The 22,832-nt window shown below is 32.6% G+C and overlaps 1 protein-coding gene across 2 annotated transcripts; it reads left to right on the top strand.

Annotated features, from left to right (window-relative positions):
- Window positions 1–694: 694 nt before the first annotated feature.
- LOC140446201 (cathepsin L-like proteinase) lies at window positions 695–19,149 on the top strand. 2 transcript variants are annotated; one of them, XM_072538738.1, is made up of 5 exons: window positions 695–809; window positions 3,541–3,643; window positions 8,945–9,298; window positions 11,219–11,504; window positions 18,832–19,149. In XM_072538738.1, exons 1-5 carry the CDS (start codon window positions 763–765, stop codon window positions 19,089–19,091), a joined length of 1,050 nt encoding a protein of 349 aa, XP_072394839.1. In that variant the 5' UTR covers window positions 695–762; the 3' UTR covers window positions 19,092–19,149. The 2 variants fall into 2 exon arrangements, with proteins under 2 accessions (XP_072394839.1, XP_072394840.1); XM_072538739.1 differs by lacking the exon at window positions 695–809 and adding an exon at window positions 3,210–3,262.
- The last annotated feature ends 3,683 nt before the right edge of the window (window positions 19,150–22,832 follow it).

The raw sequence follows: 22,832 nt of genomic DNA, 5'->3' as shown, positions 1-22,832 counted from the left end.
ATCGAAGGTTGGACACTTCTCAAGAAACTGGAAGCCTTTGAAATCTGGGTATATCGGAGAATCCTACGAATAAGTTGGGTGGATAGAGTTCGTAACGAAGCTGTTTTGCTCAAATGGGAAAAGTTACGGAAGTCGTCAAAACAGTTAAAAATCGCAAAATGGAATATTTTGGCCATGTTATGCGCCACCAAGAGAGATATAATATACTCCATTTAATAATACAAGGCAAGGTAGACGGAAGAAGTGGGCCAGGTCGAAGAAGAACGTCATGGCTTAGAAACCTGAGAGATTGGTTTAACAGATCCTTTGCATCTCTTTTCCGAGCTGCCGTCAACAAAATTACTATAGCCAATTTGATAGCCAACGCTCGATAATCGAGCTCGGCACATGAAGAAGAAGAAGAAGTTTTTGTTAAAAATTAGGTTGATATGATTTTTAGAGGTTCAGTGGCTTTTTCGTCTCTGACTACTGGAGTATAACGAGAATTAGATTTTACATTTGTTTTCGACCTTTCGAATTACATTTCGGATTCCATATAAGTACAACATCTAGAACAACTCTTTAGAATGGGACAGAACAATACGTTGGAATATGATAGATTTATTGTCATTTTAAAATTATATGACGACATCAGTCTTTTCTTTGACTCAATATATAATTAAATATGTTGTAATAAAATATGTACATATTGTACTTTTCCAAAAACGTTTCTAGAAGTTATCTTTATCTACATACTTATGATTTATAAGATAAAAATAGTACATGCTAAATTCTTTGGTTTTAATTTTTAGTGCATATTGTTTAAAAACGTAAGTAGATACATATATTTTTTTGTATATTACATTTTAACCTAATTTACAATAAAAATATTTGAAATTTAATGTTTGTAATTTTTTATTAATATGTATATTGTACTTTTATTGAAATGTCTACTTCAATACCATTTCAACCATATACTCGATTTTATGTAGCCATGAACATATTAAAACAAAAGGCAAGAAACGCCTAATCACCTAATTTTTTGATTTAAACAATGTATAAATACAGAGTGACCCTTTGGGAGCTATAATTAAACGTTTTAGAAAAAACTTAGACATAATAAATACCTGAAAATTTAGAATGTGGGAATATATATGGGAATAGTTCTTGATAATTCTCTCAATATCTCAATTATGAAGCCTCTGCTCATTACTTGCTGTTGTCCTCTTAAAGTCACTCTATCTGTCATTCTATCCACAGTTTCTATTCCCAGGTTCCAGTGTAGGTCACTGTTGTTCACGTACCACGAGGCATCAACGATATTCCTTAGTAGTTTGTTCTGAAATCTTTGGATAATTATATTACCAGCTTTGGCACAAATCCAGAGTTTGTTGCCTCTTAAAGTCACTTTATCTGTCATTCTATCCATAGTTTCTATTCTCAGGTTCCAATGAAGGTCACTGTTGTTCACGTACCTCGAGACATCAACGATATTCCTTAGTAGTTTGTTCTGAAATCTTTGGATAATTACATTACCAGCTTTGGCACAAATCCAGAGTTAATAACTATATACCTACCCATACGTATCTTTTTCCTTAAAGTCTCTTTTAAGTATTTCCTTATAGACTAACAATTTTTTATGAATGGATAATGCAGAATTTCTCCCAATTATCCAATACGTTTTCTTATATCGAATGCCTTTTCTCTTTTCTTTTTGGCGTGTACTTTCCAGTGCAGTCTCGCGTATAAGCTGATACCCAGATATTTTACTGCATTGTATAAGGAATTTGGATATTATTTATTGGAGCTGATAAATTTTGAATTATTTTATTTGTAAAATTGTTATAGTTTGACTTGATTCCATTTAATTCGATTCGTCATTTTGTGGTTCATGAATGTATTTTATTAGGCGATGTTTGCAGCTTGTCAGGCACTTCCTCACTTGTGTCTCATACCTGGATATGTCATATATAAAGGTGGCAATAGTGGTGGTTTATTCTTATTCTGGAATATTATACGTATATAGAAGATGCAGCGCTGGGCATAATACGCTTCCTTGTGACACGCCAGCTTTAAACTCCCCTAAATCGGTGTACAAATAACTTTAACTTCTCTGAATATTGTTAATTCGTTACAGTTTCTAATTTGTAGTTTAAATCTTTATAACAAACTTTATCGAAACCCTGAGTTACAGTTATCAGATTTTTTCGATCTACCATTGGTTTCAATCTTTTCAGTAGATGTTTTTAAAACAATTTACATACCACCGGGAATAGTGATATTGGTCTATAGAATGATACTTCGTTAGAAGATTTTCCTGGTTTCGAGATCATTATAACTTCTACCACTTTCTAGATCCAGCTTGACTATTACTTTATGTAAGTTTTTAAATATTTCTCCAGGGATCAGATCATATCTCGAAGCTTATTGCGGTTTTTATTTTTTTTTATCGCTGTTGCAACTTCTCTAGGCAATGTTGCGGTTGTTTTTTCTTTTATCTGGTATGACTCCCCCATCTATGTTTTTCTACTTGATTATCATTAAGTCTAAATTTGTTTTCCAGATGGACATCAATTCTCTACGGCTTCTGTTTACTATTTATGACTTTACTACCATCTTCTATACTAATTTCTATTTAATTGTAGGGTGGCAATATTTAAACGAATTTTATCTTATCGAGACCTAATTTGCAGTCATTTTTTTCCTAGTTTCTTTTTTCTGTTATGAGATTTCTTATTTTCTTTAGATAATTATTATTTGTTTTTACTCGCAGAGTTATTATGACAGTATTTTTCTCATGCTGATTGCTGAATATTTTTCATGGATATTTCGATTTCAGCATCAAGATATTGAACAACCAGATTATTGCAGGCTGGTTTCAAATTAAGACTTAATTTAAAACGTTCCCAATGAGTCTTTATTTAATTTGGGCAGAATTGCTCCCTTTTCCGATGAATGTATTACTCACAAATAAAGCCATAGTTTGGTGATCAGAGTTTATTTCCCAGTCAATATAAACCTGAAGATAGTTTGCTGAGATATTTTTGAAGATAAAGAAGTCAAAGACATCAGGAATTTTATATCTATCAGTAGGGCAGTATGTTGGCCTACCAGTAGATATTGTTTTACAGTTGTGTTGTTAAATAGCCGATAATAGTTCTTTTAATCATAGAAAAGTAACCACCAATAATGCATCTCGTGCCCAAAATTTTCATAAACTCCATATATTGCTCTCTATTGATGGAATGTCTAGGAGGACAATAACCGAAGTTATATTAAAAATGTGAGTCTTAAACTAAATAGAGACTATTTTGCCTTGTACTTGTTCAGTTAGATATTTATCATTTTGCTGCATTATGGCGATGTATAGTATGATAAACTTTATATCCATTTAACTGTATACATAAGTGTTTAGTAAAATGTGTCTCAGATATGAGATACAGATTAATTTTTTTTATATGTAGAACTGCTTACAGTTCATTGTGTGGTTAAAGCAGTTATGTAACTTAGTTGTATTAGGTTATGAAATAGTTTAACGTTTAATATTCTAATAATTTTCAGGCAATTTACAGATAATTTTTCGATGAAAACGATAATTATTTTTGCAACTGTCTTTTTGGCAGTTTATGCACTATCAGATGAAGATGCATGGAATTCATTTAAGGTAAGAAATTATAGTTAGCTTAAAACAAAACAAGAGTAAAAAATATTTACATTACTATGATTTTTTATTCTATGTATTCTATTCTATATGTACACTGGGGTGCAAAATTAACCGGACACTTATGATTTTTCATAAAAACTGGAGTTTAAAAGAGTTTAAGATGTTCTCAATTAAGTATTTAATAATAGACAAAATTTAAAAGTTAAATTTATTACATCTCAAGAATGTTACTCAGAAAAAACAATAAACAATTCAAAAAATTTCAAAATCCGCAAAGAAAAAAATATTATTTTTTATTTTAATATAAACAATTTTTATGGAAAACAATATTTAGTAGAGTGTATTACCTCCACGAGCCCTAATTACGGCCCTTATTCGATCAGGCATACTTCGGATCAAGATAGCAAAGTCTGCTTGAGGGATTTGCTCCCATTCGTCACGAACTGCTTGCTCCAAATCATTCATGGTTTCAAACTCACCATGGTTACGTCGAATACGTCGTCCCAGAATATCCCATGCATGCTCTATTGGATTTAAGTCTGCACTTCTTGGCGGCCATGGTAATAAACGAATTCCAACTTCATCCAAGTAATCCCGTGTTATTCTTGCGATGTGCGGACGAGCATTATCTTGCATTAGACGAAAGTTTTCTCCAATAAATGGGGCAAATGGCAGTACATGATCTTCCAAACATTGCTGAATATACCTTTGAGCGTTCAAACTGCCCCCTTGAATTGTTTGAATTGTAACAAGTTCTGTATGAGCCTCTAGGGAAATGACTGCCCACACCATTATACCACCTCCACCAAATTGAACTCTCGGAGCAAAACAACATTGCTGATAACGTTCACCAGTTCATCTCCATATTCTGTGCCGTCCATCCGATGAGTATCTATTAAATCTTGATTCATCCGTGAAAAGCACAGCACTTCAATCGTCAACACTCCAATTAAGATGTTCGCGAGCGAAGTGTAAACGTTGCCTCCGATGATCTGCTGTTAATAGAGGTCCCGTGACAGGTATTCTGGATCTTAATCCATATTCATTTAAGCGTCTTCGAACGGTATAAATGGAAACTGTGTTTCTATAGACATCATTTAATCGTTGAACAAGTACTGGTGCTGATAATGTACGATCGCGTAATTCTTGTAACCTAAGAAAGCGATCTTCAACTTGACTTGTGGTTCTTTGTCTATCTTGACCTGGTCTCCTGGTGTATTGTCCTGTTTCCACCCGAAATCTTTGTATTGCATCAAACACTGTACTTCGAGAAATTCCTAAAGCATTTGCGATGTAACGAATGCTCCGCCCATCATCCTGTAAAGCAATAGCTTGTGCTACTTCTTCTGGTGTCATAATTTTTTTAATGCAAGTTTTAAACAGGAGACAATCAAAAACCTACAGCCGAACTTATAATCAGGTACAGTACCACAATAAACCTAAATTAATACTAAGCCAATATTTCACATTAATAACAAAACGTATGTGTAAAAGTGTTTTTGTTCGCAAAAAACATCTAAACAGGTTCAAACAAGAAAAAAACTTGTCGCTTATAAGGCATAAAATACAATTTCAAACAAATTAAACAAGTTTCGATCTAAACCCCCAGTTAATTTTGCACCACAGTATATTATTTACTAATTTTATATTAATTATGCGTTCGAAACGTAGAATGAATACCTTTAAAATATGAATGGATGCTAAAAAAGCTGCTAAGAAATCCGAGAAAATGAATAAGCATATATAGTTAGGTGGTCAGAGATGTGACCACTAAAAATTATACCAACAAGCTGAATTTTAATGTAAATGTCAATTTTGAAACTCCAAAAAAGAAGCAAAAATGTTTACCAGTCCTACTCCCTCGATTCCCCCTAAAAACCCCAAAATTGTAGGTGGAATACGCGCATGAAATCAATTTTCTAAATAAAATTTTTGTCAACTCAGTTTCAGTTCAATTCAGTTCAATTCAGTTTCAATATTGCTGGTAAATAATTAAATAAAGCTGTTAAATAAATAAACATTGCGCGATTTCTGCCATTTTTTATGATTCTCATGAGATCAATAAAATTTATTACTTCCATGACCGGCCGCTATAAAAGTTCCATTGTTACAGCCCACTCTTCAAAACACATAACATTAAATTTCGATTTTAGGTTTTAAAAATAAATTTGAGGTATTTGAAATATGCTTAAAAACGCTGAATTTAAACTTTCACATTACAAAAGATCTTACGTCATGGTGAGTACTTCCACAAAGACGACATTAGGTAGAATTTGTAGATGAAGATTTATAGTTTTTAAGTACGTACTTATGAAATCAAAAAGAATCAGTTTTAAATGTTTTACATAAAGTATAAATTCAAATATGACGGCTTCACCATTTTTCAATTGCATATAGTCGCCTTATGCAGCCAAGTCTTGGTATTTTAAGGGATACCTTCGAAAAAAGTAAACAATGCAGTTCGCCCGAGTACTGCCAGCGAGTGACAATTTTCACAGCGGCTGCGTAGATGCAACCAAGTACATATGAAATATGTGTAATAAGTGTAAATTTGGTAAGTATTGATAATATTTATGCAATGTCATTTTATAGGTGTTTTTGTGGTTAAAATAATCTGATAATTACTTATAAATGAGCAATACTACATAGGATGAAAAATAGGAATGCGCAAATTACGGTAAAAATTGGTGAATATAGGAGGAATTTTGTACATGACTGTAGTATTAAGTCGAAAGTCGTATTTTGATCGCCCTGGAAAAGGTCACCACTCACCATACTCGAGCGAAGCGCATTGTTATCTTTTTCGAAGGTCTTCCTTGAAATTTCAAGACTCACCTGCATTAAGCGATTATATGCAGTCTATAGTAAAATTATAAAATAAAATTATAAAATTATAGAACCATTCAGCTTCAATATGCTGTTTAAAACGTTTGAAAATATGGTCGAAATCAAAAGTTATACTTTTTTTGTGAAAAATGAGGAAATTTTTATATTTACCTTATGCTTAAATAAAACATGTAAAATTGCTTGTTTTCCATTGCACAAGTAGGTGTTAATAGATCAGTTACCTCAGGAGGGTTTTTACCTCCGAATTCTTTATAACTGAATCGATTCATTTGAAATTTTGTGTGTTGGTAAATAATTACTCAAGCAACAAAAGTTATATAGTGCCGATGTGCGCTTCCACCCTGGGGGTGTTTGCCACCCCTTTTCGAGGGTGGAAGCTTTTTCACTCAAAATAACCACGCTATTCGATAAAAGGACAAATTTCAAACAAAAAATATAGTAAACATTTTTTTCGCTAGATCAATACTTTTTGAGTTATTCACTGTTGAAAAGTGTCATTTTTCGTTAAAAAAAAACATGTTTTTCAAAGATTTTTTAAGAATAACTCTGAAACTAAGAGTTTTATCAAAAAAAGTGTAACAAATAAAATTAAAGCTCATAAAAAAACAAAAAGATTGGCTTTTTAATAAATATTTTCAGTTCAATATTAACTGAGTTATGGCTGTTCAAAGAAGGTTTGTTTTTGTTTTTGTCTTTCAATACGAGTATTTAACGTTAAATAACGGAAAACGGGTACATTTTTCGACAAAAACTCATATAATATTTTTAGAAGAGCACGAAAAGACCTTTAAAATGAGCGGTAGTAAAAGTACTTTGCACCAACTGTACGTGAGATACGATCAAAAAAACGATGGGTTTCTCAAATTTTTGTAAAAAAAAACGCAATAAAACTAACGTCATGTTCACTAGGATTCAAATAAATTGTTTTCCTTATATAATTCACTTTATTTTAGTGTTTTTTGTATGATCCAAAAGTTTAGCCACTGTAGAATACCCAGTTTTTGAAAAAAGTATGATTACATTTTTTTTTGTAAATATTAAAAAAAAAATCTTTTTTTTTTATATTAACTTCAAAACTATAAAAGATACGTAAAAGATGACAAAAAATAGGTTTTTTTTCAACAAAAATTTTCATTTTTAAATTTTTTTTGTAGCTTAAAAAATAACGGAGATATAGTTGTTTGAAGTTTGCTTTATAGCGCATGAACCACTGGTCTCCGACCCTTTGACCCTTCACCCTTTAAACATGAAGGAATTTAGAATGATTTAACATTCCTATACTTATAGCCTGTTAAATTACCTGTAAAATCGTTTTTTTTATGCATGTTGTACATGCTGTGGTGACAATTGCCAAAAGTGTCCTCCAGTAAACGAAGACCAATTGGACGGTGAAAATTATGATTCCGATGATGAATAGATATTCATTTATTTTATACCTCGTTTTATATAAATATTATTTATTTTTAGTTTTTTGGAAAATAAAAAAATTGTAATATATTATAAACTAAATTTTTTCTATTTATGTCCATGTCTAAGTTAAGGATTTAAGGATTTTATTTTCATCAAAAGGGGTGCTTGTAAGGGTTGAAAAAAGTAGGCTCATTTTATAAGTAAAAAATTAGTTTTTGTCTACACACAATGCACTCTAAAAATGTTTCAAATCGTTAAAAATATCTTTTAATTCATTTTTGACAAAGGGGGTGGTTGTGCGGGTTAAAATGTTGAAATTATAATAAAATGTTATTTTATAAGCAAGAAATTAATTTTTGTTTAATAAAATGCACTCAAGAAATGTTTCAGACCAATAAAAATATATTAAATTAATTTAAAAAAAAGGGGTTGGTTGTGAGGGTTGAAATGTTGAAATTATAATAAAAAGTTATTTTATATGCAAAAAATTAATTTTCGTTAAATAAAATGCACTCAAGAAATGTTTCAAACCGATAAAAATATTTTTTAATTCATTTTTGTCATAAGGGTGGTTGTAAGGGTTGAAAATTTCCAATTTCTATTCCATTCCATTGCAATAAAACAAACAATTTGTAGACACGTTGCACTTTTCACCTTTGAAATGAATTTTGATTTTTGTCGGCAGCATTTTGATTTTTGTTTTCAAACTTTAACCAAAATTTATCAAATTTTTAGTCGCTCTGATGATTTCTGCTAGGATGAAATACGTATAAGCGGATACACAAACGCACTGTACCTACGTGAAATCAAATCTTAACTGTCATTTCAGTTATTTCGGTATATTCTGTATGGGTACAAGAAACTAATTCGCCAAAGATTTTTGCTTAGATGAGGAGTTATGTTGAGATAAAACTTTTGGATCTAGATTTTAGATTTTAACTAGATACTAGCAGAGTCTGTAACACGGACCTGATTATTTTAAACTAGTATCTTTTTGTCACTCTCTTCTGTATATAAGATGTAGAAAAGTTTTTTATTTTTTAGGTAGATTACTCTAGAAGTTATAAAGTAAAAGAAGACCAATTCCGTTTTCAAATATTTAAAAAAAATTTACGTGAAATTGAAAAACACAATGTAAAATATCATCGCGGAGAATCTTCCTACTATTTGAAAATCACCGAGTTTGCTGACTGGACTGATAAAGAATTTAATAAGTTGATTAATAAAAATAATACTTCCACAAATAAGTTGTTTGAAAATGTCGAAGGTAGAGTTGATTTGGAAGTTACTGATGACCTTCCAACATCTATAGATTGGAGAGAGAAAAATGCCGTTACATCTGTTAAAAGTGTTTTTGACTTTGATCTAATCTGTTGTGCCGGTTATGCTTTTAGTGCTGTAAGTATAACAAAGTATATATTTGAATATTTATTTTAAACACATTAAAAATAGGTCCACAATCAGTGTTTTTTCATTTTCATGTTTCGTCACATGTAAGGCTTCCTTAAAAACTCTGAAGAAAATTTAGCTGGCAAGTAGTTCTACTGATTGCATAGTAAAGATATCAGGAAAAAACTTTTATAAACATATTAATACAGCAGTCTACTTCTATTGTATATTTGCTGTGTAATATTTAGTATTTTACTTATTTGATCTTTTGATTATATTTCCAAATGTAATGAAATTGTAATTTAATCTTCTTCTTCTAAAGGTGCTTAACTTCTAGTGATGTTGGCGACAACATTGACCCATCTTATTATATTCACTGCAGATTGAAATAGATCAGTTAACCTTAACACGGCTTTGGTAATGGGTTCGAAACAGTAGACGCTCTGTATAGTTTCACAAATCTTGCTCAAAAATGTCCAACAAAAGGAGACCAACAAAAAGATCTTTTCATCACATTTATAGACTATGAGACAGCTTTCAACAAAGGTAAACATAACATTCTCATGGAATGCCTAAAGCAAAGAGGACTCGACAAAAATGATAAAATGATATTAACATAGTAAGAACTCTCTATTAGAACCAACAGGCTGTGGTAACACTAGATGAAAATAGCATGGATGTGCAAAAAATAAGTAGAGGTGTGAGACAAGGCTGCGTACTTTCACTATTACTATTTAATACATACTCCCAAGAGTTATTTACACAAGCACTTGAAAACTGTACAGAAAGGATCAAGATAAATGGTGAAAATATAAATAACATTCGTTATGCCGACGATACAGTGAATATCGCAAATAAAAAATGAAAATATTGAACAAGTGAACAAAATGAAGTACTTAAGAGTCTGGATTAGTGAAGACCTAAATCCAAAATGAGAAATTCGATTAAGAATAGAACAATCAAGAGCAACCTTTTTGACGATGAGAAAATTTCTAAGTAACGAAAGAGTTAATCTGCAAATCCGATATCGGATGGTAAAATGTTATATCCAGTCTATTCTTCTTTATAATACCGAAGATTGGACTATTTATTTTGACTTAATGAAAAAGCTGGAAGGTTTTAAGGTGTGAATTTTAAGAAGAATTTTTTAAATGAACAGAATGAGAAGAGAGAGAAAAATTTTGACCACCATTAAAAGGAGAAAGACAGCATATTTAGGGCACATAGAAATGAGAAATACGATTTGTTGCAGCTGATTATGAAGGGTAAAATCGAAGGAAAAATGGGTCCTTGTAGACGACAAATATGTTGGTTGAAAAGCATTTGCGACTGGACCGGGTTGAATACTCAGAAGCTTTTAAGAAAAGCAGCAGATAGAGACTAATTTGCAATGGTCACAACCAACTTTTATTAGTGGAGGCGATACTAGAAGAAGAAGAACGTTAAAAAAATCCATTTTCCAGGATTGGCCAGCCAGAATATACGTCTGCATCCAGAGACTCTCTTGCCCTCAATCTTGCCTTGTAAGAACAACTGTAGAAGTCGGTATTTACTCTTATGCATAATATGACAGAATTAAGCCAATTTTGTGTTCTTTACGGTGTGAATACTTTCTTTGTATTTTCTTAGTCTCTGGAGAATAATTATGCTAGTTGTATGGTGTATACATGAGACCCTTAACATACATACCGACGCGTCGGTAGCACTACATTTCAATTTCCTCTAACCGTTTTATAGCCTCTTATGTAATTTGTTATAAATTTTTAAAATTTTAGTTTCATTTTCTTAATTGGTCTATTTAACTTTTAAAGAAATAAAAAAAGCAGAAACTTATTAGTTATTTTTACCATTTCTTTACAATTTTATTTAAAATTGTATTATTTTATTATATTTATTTACCTTGTGTATATTATTATTTCTATCTTTTAGTGCGGATCACTTGAAGGACAACTTGCCATACATACCAATCAGTTGGTTAACTTAAGTGCACAAGAATTGTTGGATTGCTCTGGTTGGAACCAAGGATGCGAAAGTGGAATGGCAACTTGGTCATTTTATGACGTAGAATCACAAGGTTTATGCTCAGAAGACCAATATCCGTATAGAGGTATCGATACAGACTGTTTAAAAGATGTAATCACAAATCCAATTCTTGCTGCTACTAAAGGACATGTAGAACTCAATGCAAATGAAACTACGCTTTATAATGCTGTGGGTGAGTTACATATTTCTACATCAGCTGTGGTTTACTATTACATCGGTTTGTTGGCTTATTCAAACTTTAGTTCAAATTATACGAGACTCGTGATTATTCGAGTCTCGACTAACTGAGCCTCTGGATTAACCGAGGTAGTAATTGAAAATAACAAATTATGTAATAAATTAGCTTAGAGAGCGGGATCAAGTATGCAATTTCTACTTAACTTGAAATGCAGTACGAGTTTAAAATGTAAACAAGTTGTGGTTTCTTTAGAATCAAAATTAAGTGCTATAAAATGCTTTAATAAGGATGAGTTAGTAAAGAAGGTTGCTGCTGACCTAGGTGTTGGAGAAGTGGCTGTGGGAGATTGGAGACGTTAACGAAAAGATATTGAACAATGCGTTAATAAATGGTAGAAGTAATTTGTTGCCGAAAACTTTAAATAAAAGAGAATAGGAACTGACTTCTAAAGCCTTATTTTTATGATTTTCTAATCTTCGAGGGTTGGGAAGTCCCATTCGGGTTTCACAAACGGTTTAAGGATGATGAAGAATTTTTTACTGCAAGTGATGGTTGGCTCGGCAGATGGAAGAAGAGGTATGGCATTCGACAACTGAACATTTCGGGTGACCAACTTTCGGTCGATTCATCTGAAATTGAGCCATTTAATTTAAAATTGAGTAATCTCATTTTAGAGCATGGCCTCACGTCAGACCAAATCTTCAATTGCTACGAAATGGGTCTCAATTTTAGAATTCTTCCAACCAAAAAACTGGCAGCCCAAAGTGAAAAAACTGCGCCTGGATACAAAAATGCAAATAACAATCTGCTCTACGAAAATGGGAAAATACTTGAGAAAAAGAGGCAATACATAGAAGAATTATTTAAGGAAAAGCAAGAGACAGAAGTCAGTATTTCTGGGTGTTCAGAACCAGAAATAACGCTCAGTGAAGTAACATATGCAATAAAGATACTAAAAACCAACAAAGCACCTGAACCTGATAACATACAAGCTGAAATATTGAAACTATTTGAAAACAATCAACTCAAACTCCTAACGGGTCTACTGAACAAAATCTATGAAACTACAGATTTTCCTACAAATTTTCTAGTTTCCACCTTCATTCCTCTCCCCAAAAAGACAAATGCCGCCAGATGCTCTGATTACAGAATTTTAAGCTTAATGAGCCATGCACTCAAAATCCTTCTTTCTGTTTTTTAATCTCGCATATATAGAAAACTTGAAGAACACATTAGCAGTGTTCAGTTTGGGTTTAGAAGCAGACTGTGAACGTGGGAGGATCTATTTTCCATACAATTATTGATACAAAAAGCTCAAGACGTAAATTGCGAAGTGTACGCATGCTTTATGGACTTAAAAGCATTTGACAAGGTGTAACATCAAAAATTATTTCAGATACTGAAAGAATCTAGTATTGATGACAAAGATTTACGCCTAATTAAAAATTTATACTTACAGCAAAGGGCAACTATACGAGTAGACAATGAAACCTCACAAGAATTCACGATAAAAGGGGGAGTACGTCAGGGCTGCATTTTATCACCGACGGTGTTCAATACTTACTCGGAAATGCTGTGCAGGGAAGCTATTGATGGTTTAAGAGAAGGTATAAAAATTAATTGTGAAATCATAAGCAATTTAAGATATGCGGACGATACGGTTTTGATTGCTGATAATGCGGAGGATCTGCAAACATTAATAGACCGTGTAGGGGAAGCCTGTGACAGATACGGCATGAAATTAAACTGTAAGAAGACCAAATTTCTTATAATAAGTAGAAACAAAGTAATACAGCACCAATTCACAGCTATTGATGAACCATTGAAAATAATCGACAACATTACATACCTTGAATGCAGCCTAAATAAGGAATGGGACCACTCACGGGAAATAAGGTGTCGTATAAAAAAGGCGAGAGCTGTCTTCAATCGCTTCAGGAAGATTTTATGTAATATGCAATTATAGTTGATATAAGAACACAAGTCTTGAGACGCTATGTATTTTTTACCCTTTTATATGGAGTTGAAGCCTGGACGTTGACGGAGGCAACATCCAAATGATTAGAAGCCTTCAAAATGTGGTGCTACCGCCGCATGCTCAGAATTTTCTATATCCATCATGTTACAAACAACACCGTGATCCAACGTATGAATAAAGATCTGGAAATTATGCGTATCATGAAAATCAGAAAGATAACATACTTAGGGCATCTGATGCGCATTGAGAAGTATCAACTAATTCAACTAATTTTACAAGGCAAGATAGAAGGTAAAAGATCTCAAGGGCGCAGAAAGACATCGTGGTTGAAGAACATCAGATGGACCAACGTGATTGCCAACATCCACAGAGGATAGGCACCAAAAGAAGAAAAAGAAAGAACGAGTAACTCTTTGATGTGTAGCAAAATCGGAGAACCCAAGGGTTTTTAAAAATATTTAGGTAAATTGCCTACCCACTATGTACAGGAATCAACGTGGTGCGTGGATAGATTGCCAAATTTTAAAATATTGTTTTTTAGACAAATTTGTTTGCGTTGTTGAAGCCTACTTAAAAAAGAAAAACCTACCAAGAAAGGCTATTCTTTTTTTGGACAGCGCGTCATCTCATCTAGAAGCAAGTTCGTTAGCTAGCGGTGACATTAAAGCCGTTTTCTTGCCACCAAACGTCACATCTTTCATTAAACCTCTGGACCAAGGAGTTTTAGAGGCTATAAAACGGAACTATCGTCGAAGGCTTCTCCAAGTGTTGTTGACCTGGTTGGATGAGGGAATGACTGTGACAGCAGCAATTAAAAAAATCATCGTTAAGGATATGTTTTACCAAATAGCTTCAGCGTGGGATAATGTTAAAGTAACAACTTTGAAAAAGTCATGGCGACAGATTTTTCAAATTGAAGCGAAAAGTGATGGAAAAGATAACAATAACTGTATTGTTGAAATTGTAGATCTCGCTAATCAGTTACCAACGGAACTGCCGATAAATAATAAAGAAGTCAACGAGTGGATTATGCAATATCAGCAAATGAAACTGACTGATAATACAATTGCCGACATGGTTATCAACGCACACAATGTCACTGACGATGACCCAGATGAGATAATCGAGAAAATATCTTACTCGGAAGGATTGAAGGCGATTGGAGCTGCCTAAGAAGAGTCAACTTCTACCGATGTCCTTCATTTTCAGCGTTTTCGCAACATCACAGCCTCAAAACCAGGCCAGAAGTTGATACAGAAATATAACAAAGACCCTTTTAAAACAGTATGTAAATGTTTTTCTATCTATATATTTTAACTATGTTTAACTGAGGTTTTCGGTGTCCGAGGTATGCGCGGTCCCAATTAGCTCGGATAATCGCGAGTCTACTGTAAGTATATCAGTTTTATACGTCACGCTAAGTCCTTTTTTTTAAATTGCTTTTTAGTACATTAGTTAGGTATTATTTCTGCTTAGTAATGGTAATTTTAACGACCTGACGCTAAAATTAAAAAAAAAATCTGACTTTTTCATTAACGTCTTGTTAAAAACGGTCAACCGAGAAAAAACAACTAAAATATCGCCAATATTTAACACCCGATCATTGTTGTTGTTGTTGTATAATCGGATTTATAGATCTAATTTCTTCAACTTTTTCTATAACTTTATCGTTTATTATTGTCACGGTGTCTTCGGAATGCAAGAATATATATACCTAGGACAAAAAATAATACTGAATAGGGAAATTCAAACTGAAGAAATAAAAAGAAGAAGAAAGTTAGCTTGGGCAGCATTCGATAAACTGAACTATATACTCAGAAATCAACAAATTCAATTACATCTTAGATCTAAAGTTTTTGATGCATGCATTATTCCGATATTAACTTATGCGGCACAAACATGGACAATTACAAAAAAGAATATGAATATACTTAGAGTCACTCAACACGCGATGGAAAGAGCAATGCTAGGTATATCACTTAAGGACAAGAAAACAAACACGTGGATAAGACAGAAAACCAAAGTCACCGATGTGGTGCAAAAATCATTAAAGTTGAAATGGGAATACGCTGGACATGTAGCTAGGAGCGATCTAAACAAATGGCACAGATCAATTTTAACCTGGAGACCATACCAACACAAAAGACCCAGAGGCAGACCTCCTATGAGATGGACAGATTATCTGAAAAGGACTGCCGGGAAAAATTGGCTACAAGTAGCGTACAATAAAAAACAATGGAAAGGAAGACTTGAAGAGGCTTATGTTCAGATGTGGACGTGAATGGCTAGACGAAGAAGAAGAAGAAGATCTAATTTACATTTTAGGAAATTTGCTGTTCTAACCATGCATTTTGTCTTTTTGGGAAATTAACATATTAAATTTTCTGGCGGTTATATTAAATTGGTGCAGCATACGTTGTAAATTATCTTCACTTTGAGAGAGTAGTAGTATTTCGTTGACTGCATAGCAGATTATTTTAAGTTGTTTTTCTCCCCTTTGATATACCTTTTAAGGTCTTACTTTTTTCATTTTTTCATCCATAATCAACTTGAACAATAGAGGACTACTTTTTTGCGTTGTTTTGCTAGATATTTTCAATCGTTTTAATTATTCCTATTGCGTACAATAAGTGGATAATGTCCTTTAATTTGACCCGCTCAAATGCTTTCTTAACCCATTAAGGGCCGAGATAATAAACAAAGAGAAATTTGACAATTGATTTATTAGATTGGATTAAAAACACATAAATTAAGACTAATTTACAACCAAAAAGATTTTTTTTTTCTCATGAAAGGAAAAACAGATGGGTGCGTATACGCACCTTTGGCCGAATACGCATACAATTTTTAAAAAAGGAACATATTGTATCTTAACTGTAAATTAAATTTTAAGATGAAAATTTTCGAAACATTCGGGGTGTAGATGCACTGTACACTTTTTACATAAATAAATAGTATTACTTTTGCACATCCGACATTTTCTTCTTGCACTATTATCGTCTCTTTTTATAATGTGGCCAATATTGTCGAATCTAGTTTCATCTGGTAAAGCAAATTTAGATGGACGTCCATATACTGAGTTTGACAATGATGTAGCGGATTCTTCACTATTCTCTGCATGTCCACTATATTTTAGTAAGTTAAGAACCAATCTCGAACGAAACTCCAGTTGGGAAATTTTAGAATCATTCGCAATTTTAAAAATTTTCCAACTATTGACCACCATACTGTCAATCATGTTAGTAAACAACGGCACCACCACTTTTTTCCTCTTATTTTAATACGGTAATTCGCAATGCCATTATCATGCAGATCCACTCCACCCATGTATTGGTTATATTGGTGAATTACATTAGGCTGAGGGATAAGAATTTCTTTGTGTTCTTCACGGTTATAACGTTTAGTTTGCATAAGGGGTAAAACGTCACATGTATTTGTCATTACAGTCACTACTGAATTATCGTTCCATCTTGTCATCAAAACTTCTAAATTGGAATCGAATGCACATGTATATGAACCTCTTTCCTTTTTTTTTTCATAATTTTGTTTTCTTCTAGAGGACACATAGCAGTGCAATTTTCCCTTACTCTTCCTGTTGCAAAGAATCCTTTTTCTTTCAATAGTTCAAAAAGAGCATATGACGTAAAGAAGTTGTCGAAAAAAACTTTATGTTGCTGTGGGTTTTTAACTATCGAAAGTAAATTCAAAACAACTGCCGTTCCTAAGCTAAAACTATTATGTTTTCTCAGTTTTTCCGCCATATGGAATAAATTTGAACAAATAACCAGTATCAGAACATAAACACCATAGTTTAAAACCAAATTTAACGCAATGAAGTGTATTGACTATTGACGAGATCGTAATTTTAGATTGTTTAGTCTACAAAAAAAATATATTATGGTTTCGGCCAAAGGTGCGTATACGAATCCATCGTATAAACATGCAATTATAGACCTTATTTTTAAAGTATGAATGAATAAGTTTTTAGAATAATAAAAATTTCAACATATTTTTATAATTATAGAATACAAAATATGAATTAAGTTTATAATTAGTATCGGAAAAATTTTTTGTATGAAGATGTGCATAAATCATTAAATTATGCAAAATTATAATAATCTTAAAATATTTAAAAAGTAATATTTTTGTCAAAAGAAAAATGATACTATATACCTCAATCTATTGAGATGCTACTTCAATAAAAAGAAAACATTAAAAAAATTATTTTCGGGCCAAAAAAAAATTAACAATAAAGGTTGCGTTTACGCACCTTTGGCCGTAAATGGGTTAAGGTCCACGAAACATAGATAAGTTTCCTTCGACTTCAACGCACTAATAGCACACTCAAGTTTTTAGCTTTTCCTATTTTTTAGATATTTTATAGTTACTTCCTGTCCAAAATCGTCTATTATTTTCAAGATAGTCAAATAACGCCAAAACAGTAAGACTTAGACCGAATGTGTGCTTAACAAATTATCTCGAGAATTCGATGAGAAATATAAAAATGCAATGAAAATCAAATAACGAAGTTGGGACTACTTCCGATATAAACAAAAATAGCACATGTTGACCAATATTTTCATTTTAAAGTTCACTATCGAAATCCTATGTAACTAAATTTTTAGATCCCAAAATCATTAAGATTGGCAGATACATCTAATAGGCCACACTGTGAGACATATTAATATCTCAGTTAAATTTTAAAGCCACTTGTTTAAAATAATTTCTGAATTTATTAAATTATCACATAAACGAGAAGTATAACAGGTAAGAGGCAATCTTTCGCATTAGAAACCAGGCAAAAATCCCGGTGATGAGTTTACCTATCTGCCGTGATGAGTTTACCAATCTCCAAAGGATGCCGGTGATCAGTTTACTATATCTCCGAGGGTCTAATAATTTTATGGGGGGCTATATAGTGATGAGTTCGTACACGTCCCAATATTCTGTCCTCTCCTGGAGATTTTCTATTTTTTAATTTTCTTAATTGTTAAGGTAAAAGTGTTAAATTATATAAATATATCCTTAACTGTTAAATTACGTAAATATTGATTATCCAAGAGAAAAAAAAATCAGCTGGTTAGTAAATATTTTTTATGACCTCGTTAATCATTTTCGAAAGGGAGGACTTGACATTGCTACCCCTGTTGCTACCACAAACGCAAATTGTTGTCAATAAAAATTAGCTTGCTAGTAATAACTGGTGAAAATGGGCCTCGAATTCTTGACTATTATAGAAACCCACTTAAAATTACCAGTATAATGGAGAACTATTAGAATTGTATATTTATCTGAGCGATCCGTTTACACGTTTGAAAATAATGACTTTTTTTTATTTTTTAGCTACCATTGGACCAATAAGTTCTCTGATCAATGGTACTAACTTGCGATTTTTTGGAGGTGGCATTTACGATGCTGAGTGCGAAGGTTTTCCCAATATAGACGTTCTTGTTGTCGGATATGACTCCAGTGATGGAGTAGATTATTGGATTTTAAAAAATTCATGGGGTATCTCATGGGGAGAAGAAGGTTATATTAGAATACCACGTGATAAAAATCAGTGTGGCATTAGGTACTTGAATTCTTATCCAGTATTAAATTAACACACTTTACATAACTTGCCTGTTACAAATCTCTTTTATTAAAATAGAATATATAGAATATGATGTGTTTCATTAATCCAAATATTTATAAATTTACATTATTTTAAAATTAATCAATGTACTATTGTATGTTTGTAATGTAGGTATCGAGAGATACAAATATAACGTTAATTTTTTTAACCTATGTATATAATACCACCCTTTATTTAAAAGCTAATTAATTTTTTTTTATTTTACAAAATAGTCGCATCAACCTCTGAGGTTATTAGCGACATAAATACATATACACAAGATAATTTATTTACAAATGTTAGATTTTGTTAAATACATTGATATCTTTAAGGAATTTTACCAAATGTTTAATTTTACAATTTTCTCCTAAGATTTCGTTTGTTGATCCGATGATGTGGTTGTTCTGTCTCTGCAACTGGTATCTTGGGCACTCTACAAGTACATGCCTAACACTTAGTGGGATATTACAGTTTTCACATAAAGTGGGATTAGTGTGACCAATTATGTGTCCGTGGGTAAGTCGGGTATGTCCTAGACGAAAACGAGTAACAATGACTTGGTGAATTCTGTTGGGAATTTTAGATTTCCACGGTTTTAAAAACGTTTTCACTTCGCTTAGTTTTGAAGTTAAACTGTCCTACTGGTTTTGCCACAGATTTTCGACTTTCACTTCAATAAATGATTTTAAATCGTTAAGAACTACATCTCTCACTTCACTCGCAGTTTCACTGTTCCTGGCGTGTTGGGCTGTACGATCCGCTTCTTCATTTCCTTGAAGGCCAATGTGTGAAGGAACCCATGGGAATTGTATAGTATAGTTATTGTTTTGAATGGTTGCTAGTTCTTTTTTGATTAGAAGAGCAATTGGATGCTTCGTGTACAGTTGGTTAATGGTATTGACGGAAATGAGGGAATCGGTAATTATAAGATCATTGGATATATTGCTGGAGTTAATATAAACGAGAGCTTGATAAATGACCTATAGCTCGCCAGTATGTATACAGCTAAGGGATGGTAGTTTATACTAAAGTGTTAAATTTGGAGTAATGACAGCTAGCCCAACTCCAGTAGATGTTTTAGAAGCGTCTGTGTATATATGATAGGATTAGAAAATTTTGTTAGTTTGTTGATGAAAGTATTTTTTATTAAGGAGTGTGGAGTATCGTTCTTTCTGAAGATATTTAAGGAATGATCGGATTGAGAAATGCTTAATGAAATGCCTCGGAGGAGGAATTTCTATGAAGTTGAAATATGTATTTGGTATCGGAATTTGTAAAGTTCTAAGGGTTTGTCTAACTCTTTCGTAGAATGGGGGTTTCGTGTTCCTATTTTCAGTATATAGGTTTTTAAAAACCTTTTAAAACCATCCTTCTATATTTAAGTGATGGCTCTTGAGTTTCTGCTTGTAAACTTTCTATTGGGCTGGTCCAAAATGCTCCTGTAGCTATTCTTAATGCCGTATTTTGAATTACGTCAAGGTGGTGTAATAAGTATTCTTTAGCAGATCATATACTATGGAACCGTAATCTATTTTTGATCTAATAAGGGTTTTATAAACATGGATTAAGCAGTTATAGTCAGCTCCATAGATTTTATTAGAAATAGTTTTCATAAGAATAATTCCATTTTGGCATGTTTTTTTTTATTTGTAGAATGTGTTTTTTTCATGTGAGTTTCGGATCAAAAATCATCTCTAAGAACCTAATGTCATCGACATAATTCAGGATTTGGTTACATAATTTCAGTTGCGGTTTAATCGGATCACGTTTCTTTGAAAATAACAAACACTTTGATTTGCTGAGTGAAAACTGCAATGCTGTTTTCTTCGACCAGTTTTCAAGTTCATGAAGTGAGGTTTGTAAGTAACGCTGTACTGATGAGATGTTTTTTCCTGAAGATACTAATACCAGATCATCCGCATATAATCTACCACGAACTAAGCTGGAGTTTGATGCTATATTATTATTCATGGCAATTAAAAATAACGTTGCGCTTATTACAGACCCCTGAGAGGTGCCATTAGCTTGACGTCTTGTTGAAGATGTTTAGTGGCTGATACTAATTAAATTAATGATTTTATTCGAGGGCTGAGAACCATAGGGTTCCAAGCGACAATTTGTACAAAACTCGTTTTTTAACAGAAATCTATTGTTCTTTGAATTCTGCAGAGAATGGTATTGAAAGTTCTGCGATTCGTTGACAGATAGCGCCACAATCAATAGTGAAATCTAGTTCCAAGCGCACGAAATGCTTTAAAGTTAGAACCATATGGTTCCATGTACTATAGTGAGAGTATTGGTGAAAGTTAAATGTGAGTTTTATCAGTTAAAATTATCATTTTCTTGTTTACAATGTCGTTTGTGTCCAAAAATGAATCTTGGGAGGATTATTGTAGCTCCGGTTCTGAATATCTTCCAGAAAATAGCAGTGAAAAGAAATGGTAACCTATTAAACATTATACTTTACATTTCGGAAAAAATATAACCTCAGTTTTTTAGGCGGTCGTTGGCTACTGCTCATATTTCTAGTGATTCTGAAGGTACATTTTTTTAAAAAAGTATGAAACGATTTTAATACATACATTCTTAATAGGGTGGCAGGTACACGTTTATGCGAACTGTTAAACAAATAAAACATACTCGAATAAACAAAAAATATAGAGTGAGATTCGAAGGAAAGAGTCAATAACATACCTAACATTCTTGGTCTAAACAATCAAGCTGTTGCCATAAGAACGTAAGACAAATTAAATAATATGTATAACTATCCTTTAAAAAAACACATTTTGTAGGAATAATGTCAGTTGTTGCTTAGTAGACTACAGTTCCACCTCAAGTTCTGAATCAGAATCTGAAAAAAACTCCAATGAAGCAGGTAAATAGGTCTCGAAAACGAAAGCGGAATCCCCAGATGTGGAGAAAATCACAACGGAAGAAGAATTATTAACAAGGAAAAAACTATATTAATGCTAAAGGTATAGCTAGACCTGCTAAAGTAATTAATACACGGACAGATTGCAACCAAAGTTGTCGTTTCCGTTGTAATGAAAAATTTAACCCCGAAGAAAGATTGGAGACAAAAAAACAACCAAAATGGAAAGTATGCATTTCTATTAAATGTGACAAAGAGAATTTTAGTTAAAAGAAAACGAAGTACTGAAACAAACTACAAATATTTTTCATTTGAGTATTACTTCGAGAAAGAAAATGAAAAACTGAGAGTATGCAAGCCATTTTTCTTAAATAAGTTTTGCATAAGTCTTCTTAAATAAGTCAAAAGCCCATATTATATACTGTGCATTTACAGAAGAGTGATTCGGGCACACCACACTATGATAAAAGAGGGAAAGGGACCAAAGATCACATTTCAAGCAAAAAAAAGGAAGTAATAACACAACACATACAATCTTTTCCATATGTAGAAGCGAATTATTGCAGGAAAGATTCAAAAAAAAGATATCTAGACCCAACACTTAACGTACAAAAATGTATGAATTGTACACTGGAAATGTGCAATGCAAACAATATACCTCCACAAAAGCTGTCGTTGTATAAACACATTTTTAATTTTGAGCATAATCTAGAGTTCTTGCAACCGAAAACGGATAGGTGTGACGTCAGCGAAGACTATAGATTGGCCAAAAAAAGAGAAGAGGGTGCAGGCAGAAGAGCAACAGGCATATAATTCCCATATTAGAAAGAAATTGATAATGTGCCAAGAACGTGAAAA

Source organism: Diabrotica undecimpunctata, chromosome 7 (assembly GCF_040954645.1).
Source record: "Diabrotica undecimpunctata isolate CICGRU chromosome 7, icDiaUnde3, whole genome shotgun sequence".
Classification (NCBI taxonomy): Eukaryota; Metazoa; Arthropoda; class Insecta; order Coleoptera; family Chrysomelidae; genus Diabrotica; species Diabrotica undecimpunctata.
The sequence above is the reverse complement of the archived record's forward strand: the minus strand, read 5'-3'. Positions and strand labels throughout refer to the sequence as shown.